General features: G+C 45.2%; 1 protein-coding gene across 6 annotated transcripts in view; it reads right to left on the bottom strand.

Moving 5' to 3' along the window:
• The window catches only part of SIRT5 (sirtuin 5), a 32,893-nt gene extending 23,686 nt beyond the window's left edge, over positions 1-9,207 (bottom strand). For 2 of the 6 annotated variants that reach the window (XM_028107478.2, XM_028107485.2), the window contains exons 1-2: positions 8,797-8,988; positions 1,101-1,251 (exon numbers count right to left, since the gene is read on the bottom strand). In XM_028107478.2, coding sequence (XP_027963279.1) covers positions 1,101-1,215 — 115 coding nt within the window. In that variant the 5' untranslated portion in view covers positions 1,216-1,251; positions 8,797-8,988. Of the gene's footprint in view, positions 1-1,100; positions 1,252-1,942; positions 1,996-5,692; positions 5,804-8,796; positions 8,989-9,159 lie in introns of those variants that run through there. The other 4 variants (XM_028107480.2, XM_028107481.2, XM_028107482.2 and 1 more) reach the window with 4 other exon arrangements.
• Positions 9,208-15,578: the final 6,371 nt, after the last annotated feature.

The raw sequence follows: 15,578 nt of genomic DNA, 5'->3' as shown, positions 1-15,578 counted from the left end.
ATCTCCTGAAAGAACAAGATGCTTAATAAAAAAAGGTAAGAGTACTTTACTAAGGACTATTTGTGTGACTCCTGGGTTCAAACCCTACAAATGTCCTCAAGGACTTCAAAGTTCACCCATAAAGCTTTCCCTAGCCCTAAATATTTGTTTGTTTGTTTGTTTTTTACCTGAAATGTAAACTCTGTCATTCTACTGATGAGTAGGTCCTAAGTCAAAATGACTTCTATTAAAGTCCCACTTTAAGCAACTTCTAGACACAAAACGGTCAACTGAGGTTTGGCTCTTGGAAAACAGGATGTAAATATAATAATGTTAATGTGGTAGAAAATCTTAAAAAGAAGAAGAGGAAGAAAAGAAAAAAAGGCATTTCTCAACTACTAAGGGAAAATCCCCCAGGACGTTTTGCAGTTCCAAACCCAGATGGCCCACTCTGGGCAGAAGTCAGGCACACACTTGCGGGTCCCCCATGGCCTCTAGCAGCCTGCCCTGTTCTCCACAGCCAGGAACACCAAGGGATTCGGTTGTTTTCCGTTCCTGAGCTTGGGCAAAATGGAAGGAGGGGCTGCTCTGTCTGAGCACGCCTGCAGTATTAGAAAAAGTTATCTAAAAAGATAGGCTCAAAGCGGTCAGCTTGGCCTTTCGATGCCATGCTAAAGCATGTTTCACAGGCCCACCAAAGATCCTTTACTGTATAAATCTGTTAGGCTCTATATTCACTACAGACTAAGGGCCCGGGTAGAGACAGGAACCCTACCTGTGCAGTAGAACAGTCAGCTCGGTATTACCCTGAAGGACAGCTTTCCCCTCTTGCTGAGAGGTGAGGGCTTTAAAAGACAAGTCCTATGTGAGAAGCCTGAGTGCAAATATTCTAGGAGAAGCAATACAATGTCTCCAAAGGACTTCAACTTGATTACCGAGAGATTATCCCAGACCCTATCCTGGAAGGGGTTTGCCTGAGGAGAGAACAGCACTGTGGCTTTCTCCAAAATCCTGCCCAGCACCCACTCCACTATAGACATTCCCCCGTCAAAGTGCAGGAACTCTCAGGTTCTTCAAATTCCACCGGAGACAAAAGGGGTGGCAGGCTAAGAAAGACCTACTTGAACTTGGTCGAGCCATTGTTGGGCAAATCCGGGTTCCAGAGGAGGCTGGAGACTTCAGTCCACAATACAGCCCGTGAAGTAATCGGCGGGGGACAATCTGAAGAGGTTGCATCAGGTTTTCTTTGTGGTACTAATTCCTGAGATGGGGCTTTGGGAAAAAAACCACAGAAACAAACAGAATCAACTTGTATTTGTACATATAAATATGTAAGAATGCCCTTTACAAAAATCATGAGTATCAGATCTTGATGGTATTCCTCCTCTAAAGCAACTGTTTTCCATTTGTGTTCTCAAGCACTCCCAGGGGCCCTGGTACAGTGGTTCTCCAACACTTGTCCCCACACCACCAGCAGCAACAGCACCTGAGACCCTGTTAGAAATGCAAAGTCAGGGGCTCTACCCCAAACCCACTGAATCAGAAACTTTGCAGGTGGGGGCCCATGTCTGTCCCCAGCTGATTCTGATGAATGAACTCAAGTTTGAGAAACACTGCCTTAGAGGCTTGGGAAGGGGTGAGATGCGAAAATTCATTTGAAACACAAGTTCTGCTGCTTTTTAAAAGGTATGAAAGGTAAGAAAAAGGTAGGTCTTCTCAACTTTTGGTCAAAATACCGTTTCTATGGGAATGTAAATTCTAACTGAGAGTGGAATCAGGCAGGGGAGACATGTCGTATGACAACAAATGAGATCGAGAGGACATCCAGTCAAAGCAACCTGTGACTTCAAGCACATTTAGTAAATTTTGATCCATCCCTGAGGAATTTTATGAAAGAAAAACAGACAGAGAGAAGGACAATATTTGGATCAATGACACCAAGAGGGTGATTGGCAGGGCTGACCTCTATCTGGTGGGTAAATTGTTGGAAGGACTCAGAATTAAAGGTCTGTAGATCTAGAAAACAGAAAAATAACACATTTATCAAAACTTTATAATCCCTTTGGAAGACAACCTACCGAAATTACAAGTACATTTTCCCTCTGACCTAGCAATCCTAAGTGCAGAAAATTTTAAAACAGTGAGAGTTGCCCATATCCAAAATGACATATCTATAGTTGTTCTTTAGATCCCTGTGATTAACAGCAAGAGACTGGAAACAACCTAACTGTCCATCTATGAGGGATGAGATCGATAAACAATGGCACATTCACAATACACTGCACGACAAAAATGGATGTGTGTATGATTCTACCAATAGGACATTCTGGAAGGGACAAAACTATGGGGATGGAAAATATTGGTCACCTGAGCAGGGAGCAGTGAATACATAAAGGGGCATGAGGGGATTTTCAGGGGTGACAGAATTGTCCTACATCTTGATTACGGTGGTGGTTACACGATCGTGTCCGTCAAAACCCATAGAACACTACACTAAAAATGGGTTAATTTTCCTGTATGTGAACTATAAAATAGTTTAAAAATAAAAGTACTGGGCATAGGGTTTCAGTTCTGTAAGATAAAGAGAATTCTGGAGATTGGTTATGCAACAATGTGAATGTATGTACTTAACACTATTAACTGTTGCCCTAAAAATGGTTAAGAGGGTAAATTTTTAGGTTATGTGTATTTTACTACGATTTAAAAAAAAACAAATGAGGGCACCTGGGTGGCTCAGATGGTTGAGCGTCTGCCTTCGGCTCAGGTCATGATCTCAGCGTCCTGGGATCGAGTCCCGCATCGGGCTCCCTGCTCCTTGGGAGCCTACTTCTCCCTCTGCCTCTCTCTCTCTCTCTCTCTCTGTCTCTCATGAATAAAAAAAAAAACAAAAAAACAAATGAGGGGCGCCTGGGTGGCTCAGTAGTTAAGCATCTGCCTTCGGCTCAGGTCACGGTCCCGGGGTCCTGGGATCGAGCCCCACATCGGGCTCCCTGCTCCACGGGAAGCCTGCTTCTCCCTCTCCCACTCCCTCTACTTGTGTTCCCTCTCTTGCTGTCTCCCTGTCAAATATATAAATAAAATCTTTAAAAGAAAAGAACAAAGTGATTAAATGTGGTTTGCTGGTTGATTCAGTATTTATAAGCAGATAGCTCACTGACTTCAGAAGTGACGGCTGATACCACCAGGGCAGAGGATATCAAGAGAGGTTAAAAATAAATGTCTAGAAGATGAGGCTCAAAAACCTGTTACTAAAAATTTTTTTAATTAAAAAAAATTAAATAAATAAAAAAATTTTAAAAGCCTATCAGTGCCAAATCAGATTTATCCCACAAATCATTCCAATGTGCAGATCTCACATGCTTAATAAAAAAAAGAGAAGAAAGACATTCTCTCTAACCTTTAATTTTTTCACTTTTTTTTTTTTTTTAACGTAAGCTCTATGCCTAGCATAGGGCTTGAATTTACAACCCCAAAATCAAGAATTGCATGCTCTACCAACAGACCCAGCCAGGCACCCCAAGACTCTAGAACCTTGACAGACATCTCCAGAATAAATAATGTTGAGGGGAAAAAGCCAGACGCAATAGCGTTTTGTAAGGGAAAGGGAAGGAGATAGAAGTATAAACCACAGTACTGATCTGCATTTGCATTAAAAAAAGGGAAGACTTCCCAATTAATTAGTAAGAAGAGTTGAAGGTTGGGTGGGAAATAGGATGTTTAGAGACAAGAGGAACAGCAGGGATTTTCAATACATGTGTTTGAATGTTGTCTCCAGTGTCCAGGTTCTCCAGCGAAAGACCACAAACACACCTGTAGTTGAGCAAGTTGCAAGGAGAGAGAAACACGCTATGAAGACATGCGGGGTCTCAGGAACAGGGATAGAAAGGGTTTATTACAGGATCGGGGCTTGTGTTAGGAAGGTTAGGGAGGCTTTGTTCTGGACTGCAAGCCGTCAGGAGACAGGATACCTTCGTTATCTAAGTGCATCTTACCTAAAAGGTACAGTGAGTGAAACACGGCTCGAGTTGGGATCAAGAAGCAGCACTCGCTCCTATTAGCCTGTATAGGGGGATGTTGTGTCATTTTTTGTGGTTTAAAAAATGTTGTTTTTGTCTGGGTTCAGACCTAATTACAGAGTTGTCTTGTTTTTGTGCTGATTCACCATGGTCATGGGGGAGCCTTGTCTGATGTTGGTGTTCTGTGAACACCATGGTCAACAGGAGAACACCAGGGTCCATTGCATAGTGCCAGGACAGAAAAAAATGGAAGCAAACCAAATGTCCATCAACGTATAAAGGGGTAAAAACAAAACAAAACAAAATTAAAAAACTGTGGTTCATCCATACAATGAAATACTATTCCACAATGAAAAGAAAAAACTGTTAATACATGCAAAAACACGGCTGAGTTCTTCAAGTATTATGTAATAGTAACTCGACAGAAGAAAAACCCAGCAGACCCTACCTTACCTGAATGATCAAAATTAACATCACCAGTAATAAGACATACTGACTCCACCTACCTCCTTAGAGGATACAGTAAGAAGGGCAAAACATCACTTCTGTAGTATTTTTCCCCAAAATGCATTAGTTCAATTTAATTATTAAGAATACATCTGACAAACTCCAATTGAGGAAGCAGTCTACAGCAAGATTGGCCAGTACTCTTCAAAAAAATTTACCAAGTTTATGAAAAATAAAGACTGGGCACTTGTCCCAGGTTGCAGACCAAGGAGACATGACAAAGAAATGCACTGTGGCATTCTGGATTGGATTCAAGACACGAAAAGGGACACTAGTGGGAGAAGTGGCAAAATTGAATGAAGTCTGCAAAATTAGCAAATAATACTGTGACAATGTCAATGTCCTGGTTTAGATCCTTGTATTCTAGTTTGGTAAGATGTTAACCTTGGGGAAATTGGATAAATAGTATATGGGAACTCTGTGTACTCTTTTGCAACATTTCTGTTGCAAAATTATTTCAAAGTAATAAAAAATAAAGAAAAGAATTATGCTAAGCCAAAGAAGCCAGAAAAAAAAAACCTACATACTACTTGAGACCATTTATACGATATTATAGGTACAGAAATCACATCCAGAAATCATATCCATGGCTTCCAGGGACTGGGGGTTGGGGGAGAGAGGGAGGGCCAGGGAACTCTTTGAAAGCAGTGGAATATTCTATGTTGTTGTTGTTTTTTAAGATTTTATTTATTTATTTGACAGAGAGAGGGAACACAAGCAGGGGGAGTGGGAGAGGGAGAAGCAGGCCTCCAGCTGAGCAGGGAGCCCGATGCGGGGCTCGATCCCAGGACCCTGATCATGACCTGAGCCAAAGGCAGATGCTTAACGACTGAGCCACCCAGGCGCCCCAAGAAAATTCTATGTCTTTATTTTGTGGTGTTTCAAAAACTCATGGAACTATATAATAAGAAGAATGAAATTTCATAACACGTAAGTTGTATTTCAGTAAACCTCACTTAAAAACAAGAAGCATGTTGACAAATTTTCATCATAACTTGTCTCTGCTGCGATCAAAAAGACTAGACAAGAAGCTTGGAATTGAGAAAAAGAGTAGGTTAGAGAAAAATGGTATAGCGCTGGTTTCCAGAACAACCTAGAGGGACAAGATTCTCTAGCTGCCTGGAGTCCTTTCTGCAGAGAAGGAATGCAGGTCAGAGCCGAGGGAAGACCAAAAAAGGCATCTGACTTACCGGCTGCTGGAGGAGAAGGTGGGCTGACTTGGACACATTGGAACCCTGGGGAGCAGCCTGCAGACCGCAACACTGGGGATGCTGGATCATCATGAAGATCACCCCAGTGCCCTGTTTAAAGGACGTGGGGGGAAAATGGCTTGGCGTGATTTTCAACCAGCCTGGGCATCTTAGGCTTTTGACAAACTTCAATTTATTTGGAAAAACTATGATTTGAAACACCTCAGTAAGGAACAAGTGAGGTGTTATGATAGTTTATTTTTTTTAATTATGGAAAAATTTAAACATATACAAAAACCGAACTCTTATGCTTCCATCACCCAGAGTCAATAATTACCAAGAAAAGATTCATTTGAGGATCTCAGATCCATTTGAGGCTTTAAAATACTGTCATAGATGATGATTGTTAAACCTGCACATCTTGATAAAAACTGGGAAAAATAAAGTTCACAATACTGCCTAGCTTGACCAAAACCTTCTTACGTATAGTATAAAGTTACTTACGCTATCATTTTTAGCTTAATATATGCCTTTAGTTATTTCTCTCAAAGATGAAGATGTTTGATTCCACTGCTGCTTTCTAATACTTAAATTTGGAGACATCAGTTTGTTCCAGAAAATGCTTTTCTTCTTCTGTAGGTTTTCAGACGTTTGCAAACTTTCCTACTTACTGTCAAAGACTTCTAGATAACTCCTGAATAAATGGTCATATTTTTTCTCAGACATGAAGGTAGGGTTTTAAAAGTCATTAAGAACTTTAAAGAATGTAAGGAATTAAAATCGAGGCATCAACATAAAGCAACTAGCGATATTGCTCTTTGTCTAAAGTTCTTCTGCAAAAAGGTCTCAGTGATGGGTCTTCTACTGAATAGCTATGAAATGAAGCCAAATCTTCATTCTATTCTGAGCATGAGTATTGAATTTGTTGCTAATTATAAACAGTTGTCAAAAATTAGAGAATATTGGGGTGCCGGGCTGGCTTATTAGTTGGTAGAGCATGCAACTCTGAATCCCGGGGTTTTGAGTTTGAGCCCCACATTGGGTATAGAAATCAGTTAATAAAATCTTTAGAAAATTTTTTTAAAAATGAGATTAAGGAATTTTCAATTGTATGATTGACAAGATTAGGATGTATTATCTGGGTAAAATGTTACTAATTTTTCATCTAAGTTTTTCTACTCAAAAGTTTTCATTCTAGAGTAGTAAAATTACTTTCACCATAACACTGAACTCAAAATAATAAAGTAGGAAAAAGTATTACTTGCTCATGTTTCAACATTTCCAAAAATCACTAGTTTCTAGATTCTTTGCCTAGGAAATGCAATCACCAAGTATTTCTTGGGAAAACAGCTTTAGTTCTCATGTGAATTATGTCTAATGACACATACATATATAGATGCATGTATCCACACACTCGTGGACTATAATACAATTAAAACACTCTCTAAACATGTATATTATTTGTATTTCAAATCTTTTATCATACTTATTAATTTATTAGTAGAATCTAAGTTCTTCGCATCTATCTTAAGTAATGAATCAGAAAATTTCTGGTCTCAAGAAACCATTCCCCTTCCTGTTTTATTAGTGAACACTTCACATGATTTTTTTTAAAGAATGTGGGAAACGTTTTGCTAAATTTTCCATTAATTTAAAAGATGTCTGCAAGTCTTTCAGTGAATGTGCAAACAAAGTAGAGATTAAATACAAAACATCTGGGGCGCCTGGGTGGCTCAGTTGGTTAAGCGTCTGCCTTCGGCTCAGGTCATGGGAGGGAGTCTGTTTCTCCCTCTCCCTCTCCCTCTGGGTGCTCTCTCTCAAATAAATAAAATCTTTAAAAAGTAATAAAATAAAATCAATACAAAACATTGACATGTTTTTGAACAGTGCCACCTGAAATGTACTCCTAGATCAGAAATGCTCAGAACATAAGACTATTTTCAGATGCTCCCACAAAGTATTTACTGGAAGCATCTCCTGTGCCAACATTTATTTGCTTTTCTGGGGGGTCAGGGTGAGCCGTGGTTCTACCTTCCACAAGCTTACAGTCCTGTTCAAGAGGAAAAGCAAATTTCTCTAGCAGCACAGGCCACCACTGTGCTGATTCAGTGGATCATTCCATTACTCTGCCTTTTATCTTCAGGGTGGGCAGACAGACCACAGGGGAGAAAATAAACTCATTCAGCAAACAGTCATTGGGAGCTTTCTGGGTGTAGGGCTGGTTCCCCCAAACACAGGAGCTTACTCTGGGTGAATGGCAGTCCCCTGTTTAACCAGACTTTTGAAATCACCTACTGAATTAGAGAAAAAGAAAAATGTCTGTATGTTCCCTGTGGCACCCTACCAATTCTGAAAAATATAGTAAATGAAAGGTTATATCAGGAATTCGAGATTAAAAAAAAAAAACTTTAGGAAAAACAGTGATTTAAAATAGGAACTGCAAAAACTTACACAAATACCTTTTTAACCCCTCTGAGCTAAGTAAGCGCAATGTACCAGTCCCCTGCCATGAACACGGACACACTCATTCCCTCTCTCCCCTCTGCCAACTGCTCTTGTCAAGGCTACCAGAGACCTCTATCCACCTTGCTAAACCCAATGGTCGTCTGGATCCTCCTTCTTGGCCACGTCCAGCCTCTGACCCCCTTGATCACCTCTCCAGCAAACATTCGCTTCTTCTGGTTCCCCAACACCGCGCTTTCCAGGTTTTCCTCCTACCTCTCTGGGTCTCCCATCCTCCCAGGGTTCCAGACTGCATGCCCCCTCCAATGTCCAACAAACGGCTCCCACCTCACACAGCCCCACCTGAGCTTCGGAACCTTCCCCACACCTTCTCCCCGCAAAGCCTTAGGCATCTTCTTGAACCTGACCTCTCCCTTTCACGGCTCACACTCCACAGCCCGGCTGGTCCGCAAGTTCTGAGGGCTGCACCTTTCCACTCCGTCCCTGCTCCGGCCCCTCCTCCCACGCCCGCAGCCACCAGCCCGGCCACCATCATCAGCCACTCGGGCTGCTCCCAGTGGCCACACTGGCTCCACTGAGACGGGACGCTCCGCTCAGAGCCCTCCCGCGGCTCCCCCTTCACAGCGGCCTACGAGGCCCACCTGCTCCGGCCGCGTGACTTTGGAACCTCGCTTCCTGCCCCCTCCCTCGTCTCTCGGGCGGCAGCTGCCCCGCAGGCTATGCCCGGACAACACCGGGGCTCGGGGCTCCGCACGTGCCGCTGCCCAGCCCTCCGGAGGGGGGAGCTCTTCCCGCAGAAGCGGGGTGCGCTCCCCTCCCCCTCGCTCTCCCGCCCGTCAAGGACTCAGGAAGGGGGGAGCGCGCATGCGCCGGCCGGCACCGCCCCTGCCCCGTCCCGTCCCGTCCCGCGGAGGTCCCGGTCGCGGACGGTGCGCGTGCTGAGCCGGGCCCCCCGGGCTGGAGCCGAGGAAGGCCGCCGGGCCCTCGGGCCGCGAGAGACGCACCTGCAGGAGGCGGGAACGGCGGCGGCCCTGGCGCGGGGGCGGGCCGGGCCGCAGGGGGAGGGGCGGGCCGGCCCGCCTGCCCCGCTGCAGCGGCCCCTGCCGGAGACCCAGCGTGGCGGCGCTGGCGAACCCCGCGGGCCACCCCCCGCTCCTGGCTCCTGTCTGTGCCTCAGCGACGGTTGCTTTGCGGGCCAGCGGAGCGGGGCAGGGGACGGTGTCTTGCTGCGTCTTTGTGAGCATCCCTCATATGTCGTGCTTTTCTGTTTGAGCCCGCAGCTGGCTTACACAACTTAAGGACAGAGCATTTCAAATGTTGGGGCAGCTCTCGCTGAAACGCTATTTCCGGTGATGGTTCGTTGGGTTCCCAGGCGTCCCCACTGTGATCTTTACCTGCGTGTCCGAAGGGAAGAGTCTGAGGGTCTCTAGGTCTCGGTGACCCATGTGGCTCCACGTGTCTCATTCCCCTTAAAATTGCTCTTTCTCAGTTTTGATTCAGGCTTGCCACCTGCACTACTTTTCCTACAGTGGAATTGCTCGTGGGCATGCTGATGGATCTGAACGGGAGATGCTCCGAGAATTTGGGAACAAAAAATGTTACCTCAACATTTGTTTTCCCGTCTCAAACCTCAACCACTTCCTAGTTTGGCTGGAAATTCAGCCCACTTTGGAAACCCCTCTTGTTCCTGTAGGCTGTACCAGCCCCTCAGGGAGTTGGGGAGTCCAAAGATATTGGAGGGGGGGACACCTGTGTGGCTCAGTCCTTAGATATCTGCCTTCAGCTCAGGTCATGATCCCAGGGTCGTGGGACGGAACCCCCGCATCCCTCTCCCATTCCGCCCCCGCCCGCTTGTGTTCCCTCTCTTGCTGTCTCTCTCTGTCAAATAAATAAATGAATGAATGAATAGAATCTTTAAAAAAAAAAGCTATTGGAGGAGGGCCTCACATCTGGCTGACTTTTCCCTAACATATATATGGCACAGACATTGTGATGGACACTTTTAAGAACTTAACACACTTAGCCAATTTAAATCTTCCCCACCACTTGATAAAGGTGGTACTGTAATCCCCACTTTACAGGTGGGGAAACTGAAGCCCCGGGAGGTCAAGTAACTGTCCAGGGCAGAAAAGCTGTTGATAGAGCTAGGATTTGAACCTAAGTGATTTGGCTCCAGACGAAAAGATCCAGGCTACCACATCTACTGCCTCTCATTAAGGTGCTGGTCGACTGCTTTTTGTGCATGAGAGATTAGTCATGAGGTGTTCATCTTTCCCTTCATTCAGACACTGGAGTGCAGGGAGAGTTGGGGGGGCCCAGTGCCCCTCACTACAACCTTCCCTGGTCTGAAGGCCCGACATGTAGCCCTTTGCCACCACCCACAAGTTCAGCCACCTCTGAGGCATGGCATTTCATCAAGGTCCCAGAGTCTACTACCTACAACTCCCTGCCACACCACCCCTCCACTCCATTCCCTTCTTCCAGGCTTGGAACAGCTGACGCTTCCTCTTGAAGCATCAGCCACCCGCCTCTCCATCTTTCAAGCAACTCCAGCTTAATTTCTTGATGGCCTTGTTCTTCCAAAACAGCGACTGTCCCCTCTTCCTGGAACGTTCTTTCCCCATTCCCTCCAGAGTAACTCCTTTCATCCTTCCGGTCTCAGCTCACTTGTCCCTTCCTCAAGGAAACTTTCTTTGACCCCAGCTCTCCCTAACCCCCCATTAGGTGAGATCCCTTGTTCCTGATACAGGATCCAACAACAGCAGAGCAGCTATCCCAGGGAAGACTTCAAATGTATTTCTGTTTATTTGATTACATTTTCTCTCTCCCACCAGGCTGTAAGCTTCCCTGAAGATGACCTTTTAGTCTCTGGTTGCTCACCAGGGAATTTCCAGTCCCTCACAGTGCCTGACAGTGGATACCCAATTTATTAAAGCATTTAATATATGTTACATGAATAAATGAGCAACCTCGAAGGAAAGCAGCCTAGAATTCAGAGGATAATGGCTTGGCTATCTTTACCAAAATGAAGAAGTAAATTTCTTTTTTTCTTATGTTGCTTATGAGTCTCTAGCAACACAAAACAAACCAAAAATAAACAAGCAAAAGCAGTTTATCCATAACTCACCCTGTTGACAGAGGTTTTCCTGGCATAACCAAGAAGGTGATATAGGAGTTGAGGAGCACATATGCTGGGAGGTACTGCTTATTGCCTCCCTCCCTCTGGTGAGATTCAGACATGCCAAACTTTACCTCTGGGAAGAAAATCTCCCAAACCTGACTTTTTTATCCTCTCAGAGTCACTCACTTTGCTGATTATCATGCTGCCCCTCAGGGGTAGACTGCCCTCTTTAAGCCCCCGGTACAAATGCAAATGGGGACGTAAACATCTAGGCTGGGTGTCCTTTACTGATTGACTGATTTTGACATACTTAGAAGAAGGCTAACACTTCCCAAGGGTTTTACTCAATACTGAGGGAGAACAGCAAGAAAATAGACATCAAGAATGCAAACCTAGAGGAGATATACACACAATCGAGAAATTGTGCAAAATCCCAGGCCCACTAGATTCTCCGATCTGCCATCTCCCAGCTCCAGCCTGTTTCCACAATAACACACCAAGGCAAGATTCAGCCCCATGCCCCCAGTCCACCAGCCCCATGCATCTTGGGCCCTTCATGAAACAAGAGACCAAGGCCGTCTCTGCCCAGGTTCTTCAGGATTCAGTATGAGGCTAGAGGACTGGTTAACACCAAGAATGACCCTGTCCTAAGAGGGATCTGGCACACACAGCATCCAAAAGCTGTGGCTCTCTCCTCTGTTAGCTGGTTGGCCCATTTGCACATAATATGGGCTCATATGATACAGCAACAATGCACACAGCTCAAGCTTAAGAAATAAAATTAACACAAATAACTGAGCTGTGAGCGGTGGAAGATAGGAAATGGGGGGTGTAGGAGTTTGCATGCTCTGCGGTGAGGGAAGCTAGGTCATAGGGAAAGGCTACATCAGACAGCAATCTGGAGCAGTGAGGACTCAATCTTTTGGTAGTTGGATTGGCGGGGTGTAGGGGAGTCGGTACCCTTATTCTTTATGTATGTGATTATTAATAAAAGGAAACCTCACTAAAGTAGAGTCCAGAGGATAGAAGGGAGAGCCTTACCACTCAACACCAACTACAGGAAGTGTTGTCAATGTCAGGCCCCAACAGAAGGATGGCCAATAGTCATCAATTACCAGCCCCAACAAGGAAAAGGTGTACATTGCATCTCCTACAAGAAATCCACTGGCCCTGCAACCCAGCCATTGAGAACATTTCATCACCCTGAACTCTTGCTTTTGTCCTATGGACTTTCGTTCAGAATAATCATTCCCAGCTTCTTCCTTCTCCATAAAATAACGTTTTCTCCCCCTCCCTTTTGTTGGACTTGCCTGTGGTTTGGCGGCAGCTTGCGTGTCCTGAATTGCAATTCTCTGCTTCTACTCCTGAATAAACCCATTTTTGCTGGTAAAATAACTGTTTTGTTTTTAAGGTTAACACATCCAAGAGCCCTGTTCTTTCTTTCCATGTTTAAAAACTGTACTTTTTTTGTTTGTGTTTTGTTTTGTGGATGCAATACCTTTTATCTTTTTAAAGCCATTGGAAGAATGGCAGTGTGTCCCAGTGGCCCCACTCAAAGGGAATTTCCCAGTTGGGTCTTTTCACTTCCGCCTTGATCTGCAGAGGTAGTTCTCCTTTCGTGCCTCCCTCTACCTGAGATCAGGTATCCCTGTTCTCCACACTTACAAGTGCTTCCTACTGAACAGAAAACTGTTCCCACTTATTGAGAAGCGGGAGGAGTGGGTTAGGTGGGGAAGGTCCAGGCTCGAGGACATCTCTCCCCTTTACCCTGCTCCTTGGTCTCCAGATACTTCAAGGATAAGGATCAAAGTCCCAGCAGTGTCCAGATGCCCATTCTTCCTTTTGCAGGAGACTGTAGAGTGTGGGGGGTTCATTTAGCCAAAGTTCCCCTGACGTAATCAAGGCCCCCTCAGTTTCTGCCTCTTGGCAGGCTTGAACCTCTGCTGGCTGAGGCCATCTCTCCCCTGGCAGAAAGCCCACGAAACAGGACCCTTTCCAAGAAAACCACCAGCCAACTCCCCTTCCATGGGGCCATATCCAGCCCATGAAAAATGTGTATAAATCCTTTCCCTGCCAAGCCCTAGAAATGAAGGCATTCCTGCACAACCCTCTTTGTTGTGCCACCTCAAGCCTGTCTAGTCCCATCTTCTCACCTTCGGGCTTTCTCAGGAATATACCGAGTATCAGTCCCAAATCTGTCCAGCAACAGGGCACACAGGTCAAGCTCTCTGGGTGCTTACTGAAGCGCCGTCCTCAGTTGGCTGGAGGTGAGGACAGACTCCCCTGTGCTCCCCCATGATGGTACAGGAAAGACACCTACATTTTAACAACTATACCCAAATAATGCCTTTCCTTCTATATGCCTGAGGGTGGGTAAGGGGCTGATGATGCATAACAGTAACAAAAGCTGACATTCACCGAGCTTTCCGTCAAGTACCAGCCTCTATTCTGAACACTTCTCATGGATTATGAACTTGAATCCTCACGATGACCCCGTCAGTGGGTGCTTTGATTATCTTCTTTTTACAGATAAGGAAACCAAAGCACAAAAAAGTCAGCTGATCTGCCCAAGATCACAAGCTAGTAAGGGCAGAGTCAAGATTTGGACCCAGACATTCTAGCACCTGCACCCAGGCTGTTGGCCACTGTGCCCCTCTACACGTGAATGGTCTAGCACCTCTCTTTGAAAAGGTGGGGGTGTTTGTTAGCTACTTTGTCCTCGACCTTCTGAACTTCAGCCAAAAGCTTGAGACAACCAGAAACCTTGCAATTAGTACCTTGATACATCCATGATTAGAGTGTGTGTGTGTGTGTGTGTGTGTGTGTGTGTGTGTGTGTGGTGTATGTTTTCTTTTCATCTGCTCCTTACACTGTACTATTTTTCCTGACTTGCTTTTCTCTGTTTTGGTCTGTCTTTCATGTTGAAGACTTTCCTCAAATATCTGGTGATCCTTGACTATCTGTTCATAAATAAGACTCTAAAAATGTGATCAGATACTTAAGGTGTGGGAGGAGGAAGAGGTGTCCACCATTGGACCTCACTGTAGGGCCACTGGATAAGGACAGAGCTAGTTCACTTGGGGGCGCAGGGGACAAAAATGTCCATCTCTGAGGTCTTTGGGTCTTTTAAAGAAGACTTATATAGCATCCGGCTGGTGGAGGATATTTTCCTACCTGCCAGAGATTTTTGCTGGATTGTGTAAGAATGCTTGGGGTTCAAGGGGAGGGGGAGGACTTAATATTTAGACTATTAAAATTTCAGAATCCTTTCTCTGAATCCTCTCTTGTTTTCTCTCTTTTTTTTTAGTACAGTACCCCCCCCCCCGGTTCTGCTTAGAATCCTTGAGTTCTCCCCAAGTCTGGTGCAATTTTTCCAAAGAATAAATCTTTTGCCTTGTGCAAGGGGTAGGAGGGGGAGGGTGGGAAAGAGACCAAAGAGGAGAGCGGGGAGGGGAGAGATGTTCGGGATGGTTCCTTTTACAAACTTTCAATCAGTCCCCCTGGTTTCAGTCCCAACATTTAGCCCCACCTTTCCTGCTCCCTGGTACCTCAAATTCCTAAGCCCTCCAGAGCCTGTGGCATGAACCAGTAAATCAGCTTTCCTCCCGGCTGCAAGCCTTGGGCAGACGTCTGCATGCAGCTTTCTCAGGTCCAGTCATCTATTCCTCCAGCATCTTCCCATTGCTCCCAAATTTGTTACTATTTCTTTTTTTTTTTTAAGATTTTTTATTTATTTATTTGAGAGAGAGAGAATGAGAGAGAGAGAGAGCACATGAGAGGGGGGAGGGTCAGAGGGAGAAGCAGACTCCCCGCCGAGCAGGGAGCCCGATGTGGGACTCGATCCCGGGACTCCAGGATCATGACCTGAGCCGAAGGCAGTCGCTTAACCAACTGAGCCACCCAGGCGCCCTGTTACTATTTCTTATCTCCTGTTTTCCCCCCAAATCTCTTTGATCGAGTGAGTTTACACTCTTTCTTGTTTTGTTTTTCCTTTACTGCCATCTTGGAGCGGTCTCAGGGGGAAATGAAGAGTAAAGAGCTCTTCATTCTACAGCACCTAACTGGAAGCTTCCCTCACCATTCCTTTCACAATTGTCCTTGATGGCCTCCCTATGGATTTTAGAAAAACCTGCCCATGCCTAAAAGCCAAGTTGTCTTGGTATTTTTTAAAAAGATTTTATTTATTTATTTATTTGACAGAGAGAGAGAGAGCACAAGCAGGTGGAGCAGCAGAGAGAGAAGGAGGCTCCCTGCTGAGCAAGGAGCCAGATGCGGGACTCGATCCCAGGACCCTGGGATCAT

This window comes from Eumetopias jubatus, unplaced genomic scaffold (genome assembly GCF_037043125.1).
Source record: "Eumetopias jubatus isolate StellerSeaLion01/CBP00866 unplaced genomic scaffold, mEumJub1_p1.0 scaffold_6, whole genome shotgun sequence".
Lineage (NCBI taxonomy): Eukaryota > Metazoa > Chordata > Mammalia > Carnivora > Otariidae > Eumetopias > Eumetopias jubatus.
Note: the sequence above shows the minus strand (reverse complement) of the source record. Positions and strands in the feature narration are given on the sequence as shown.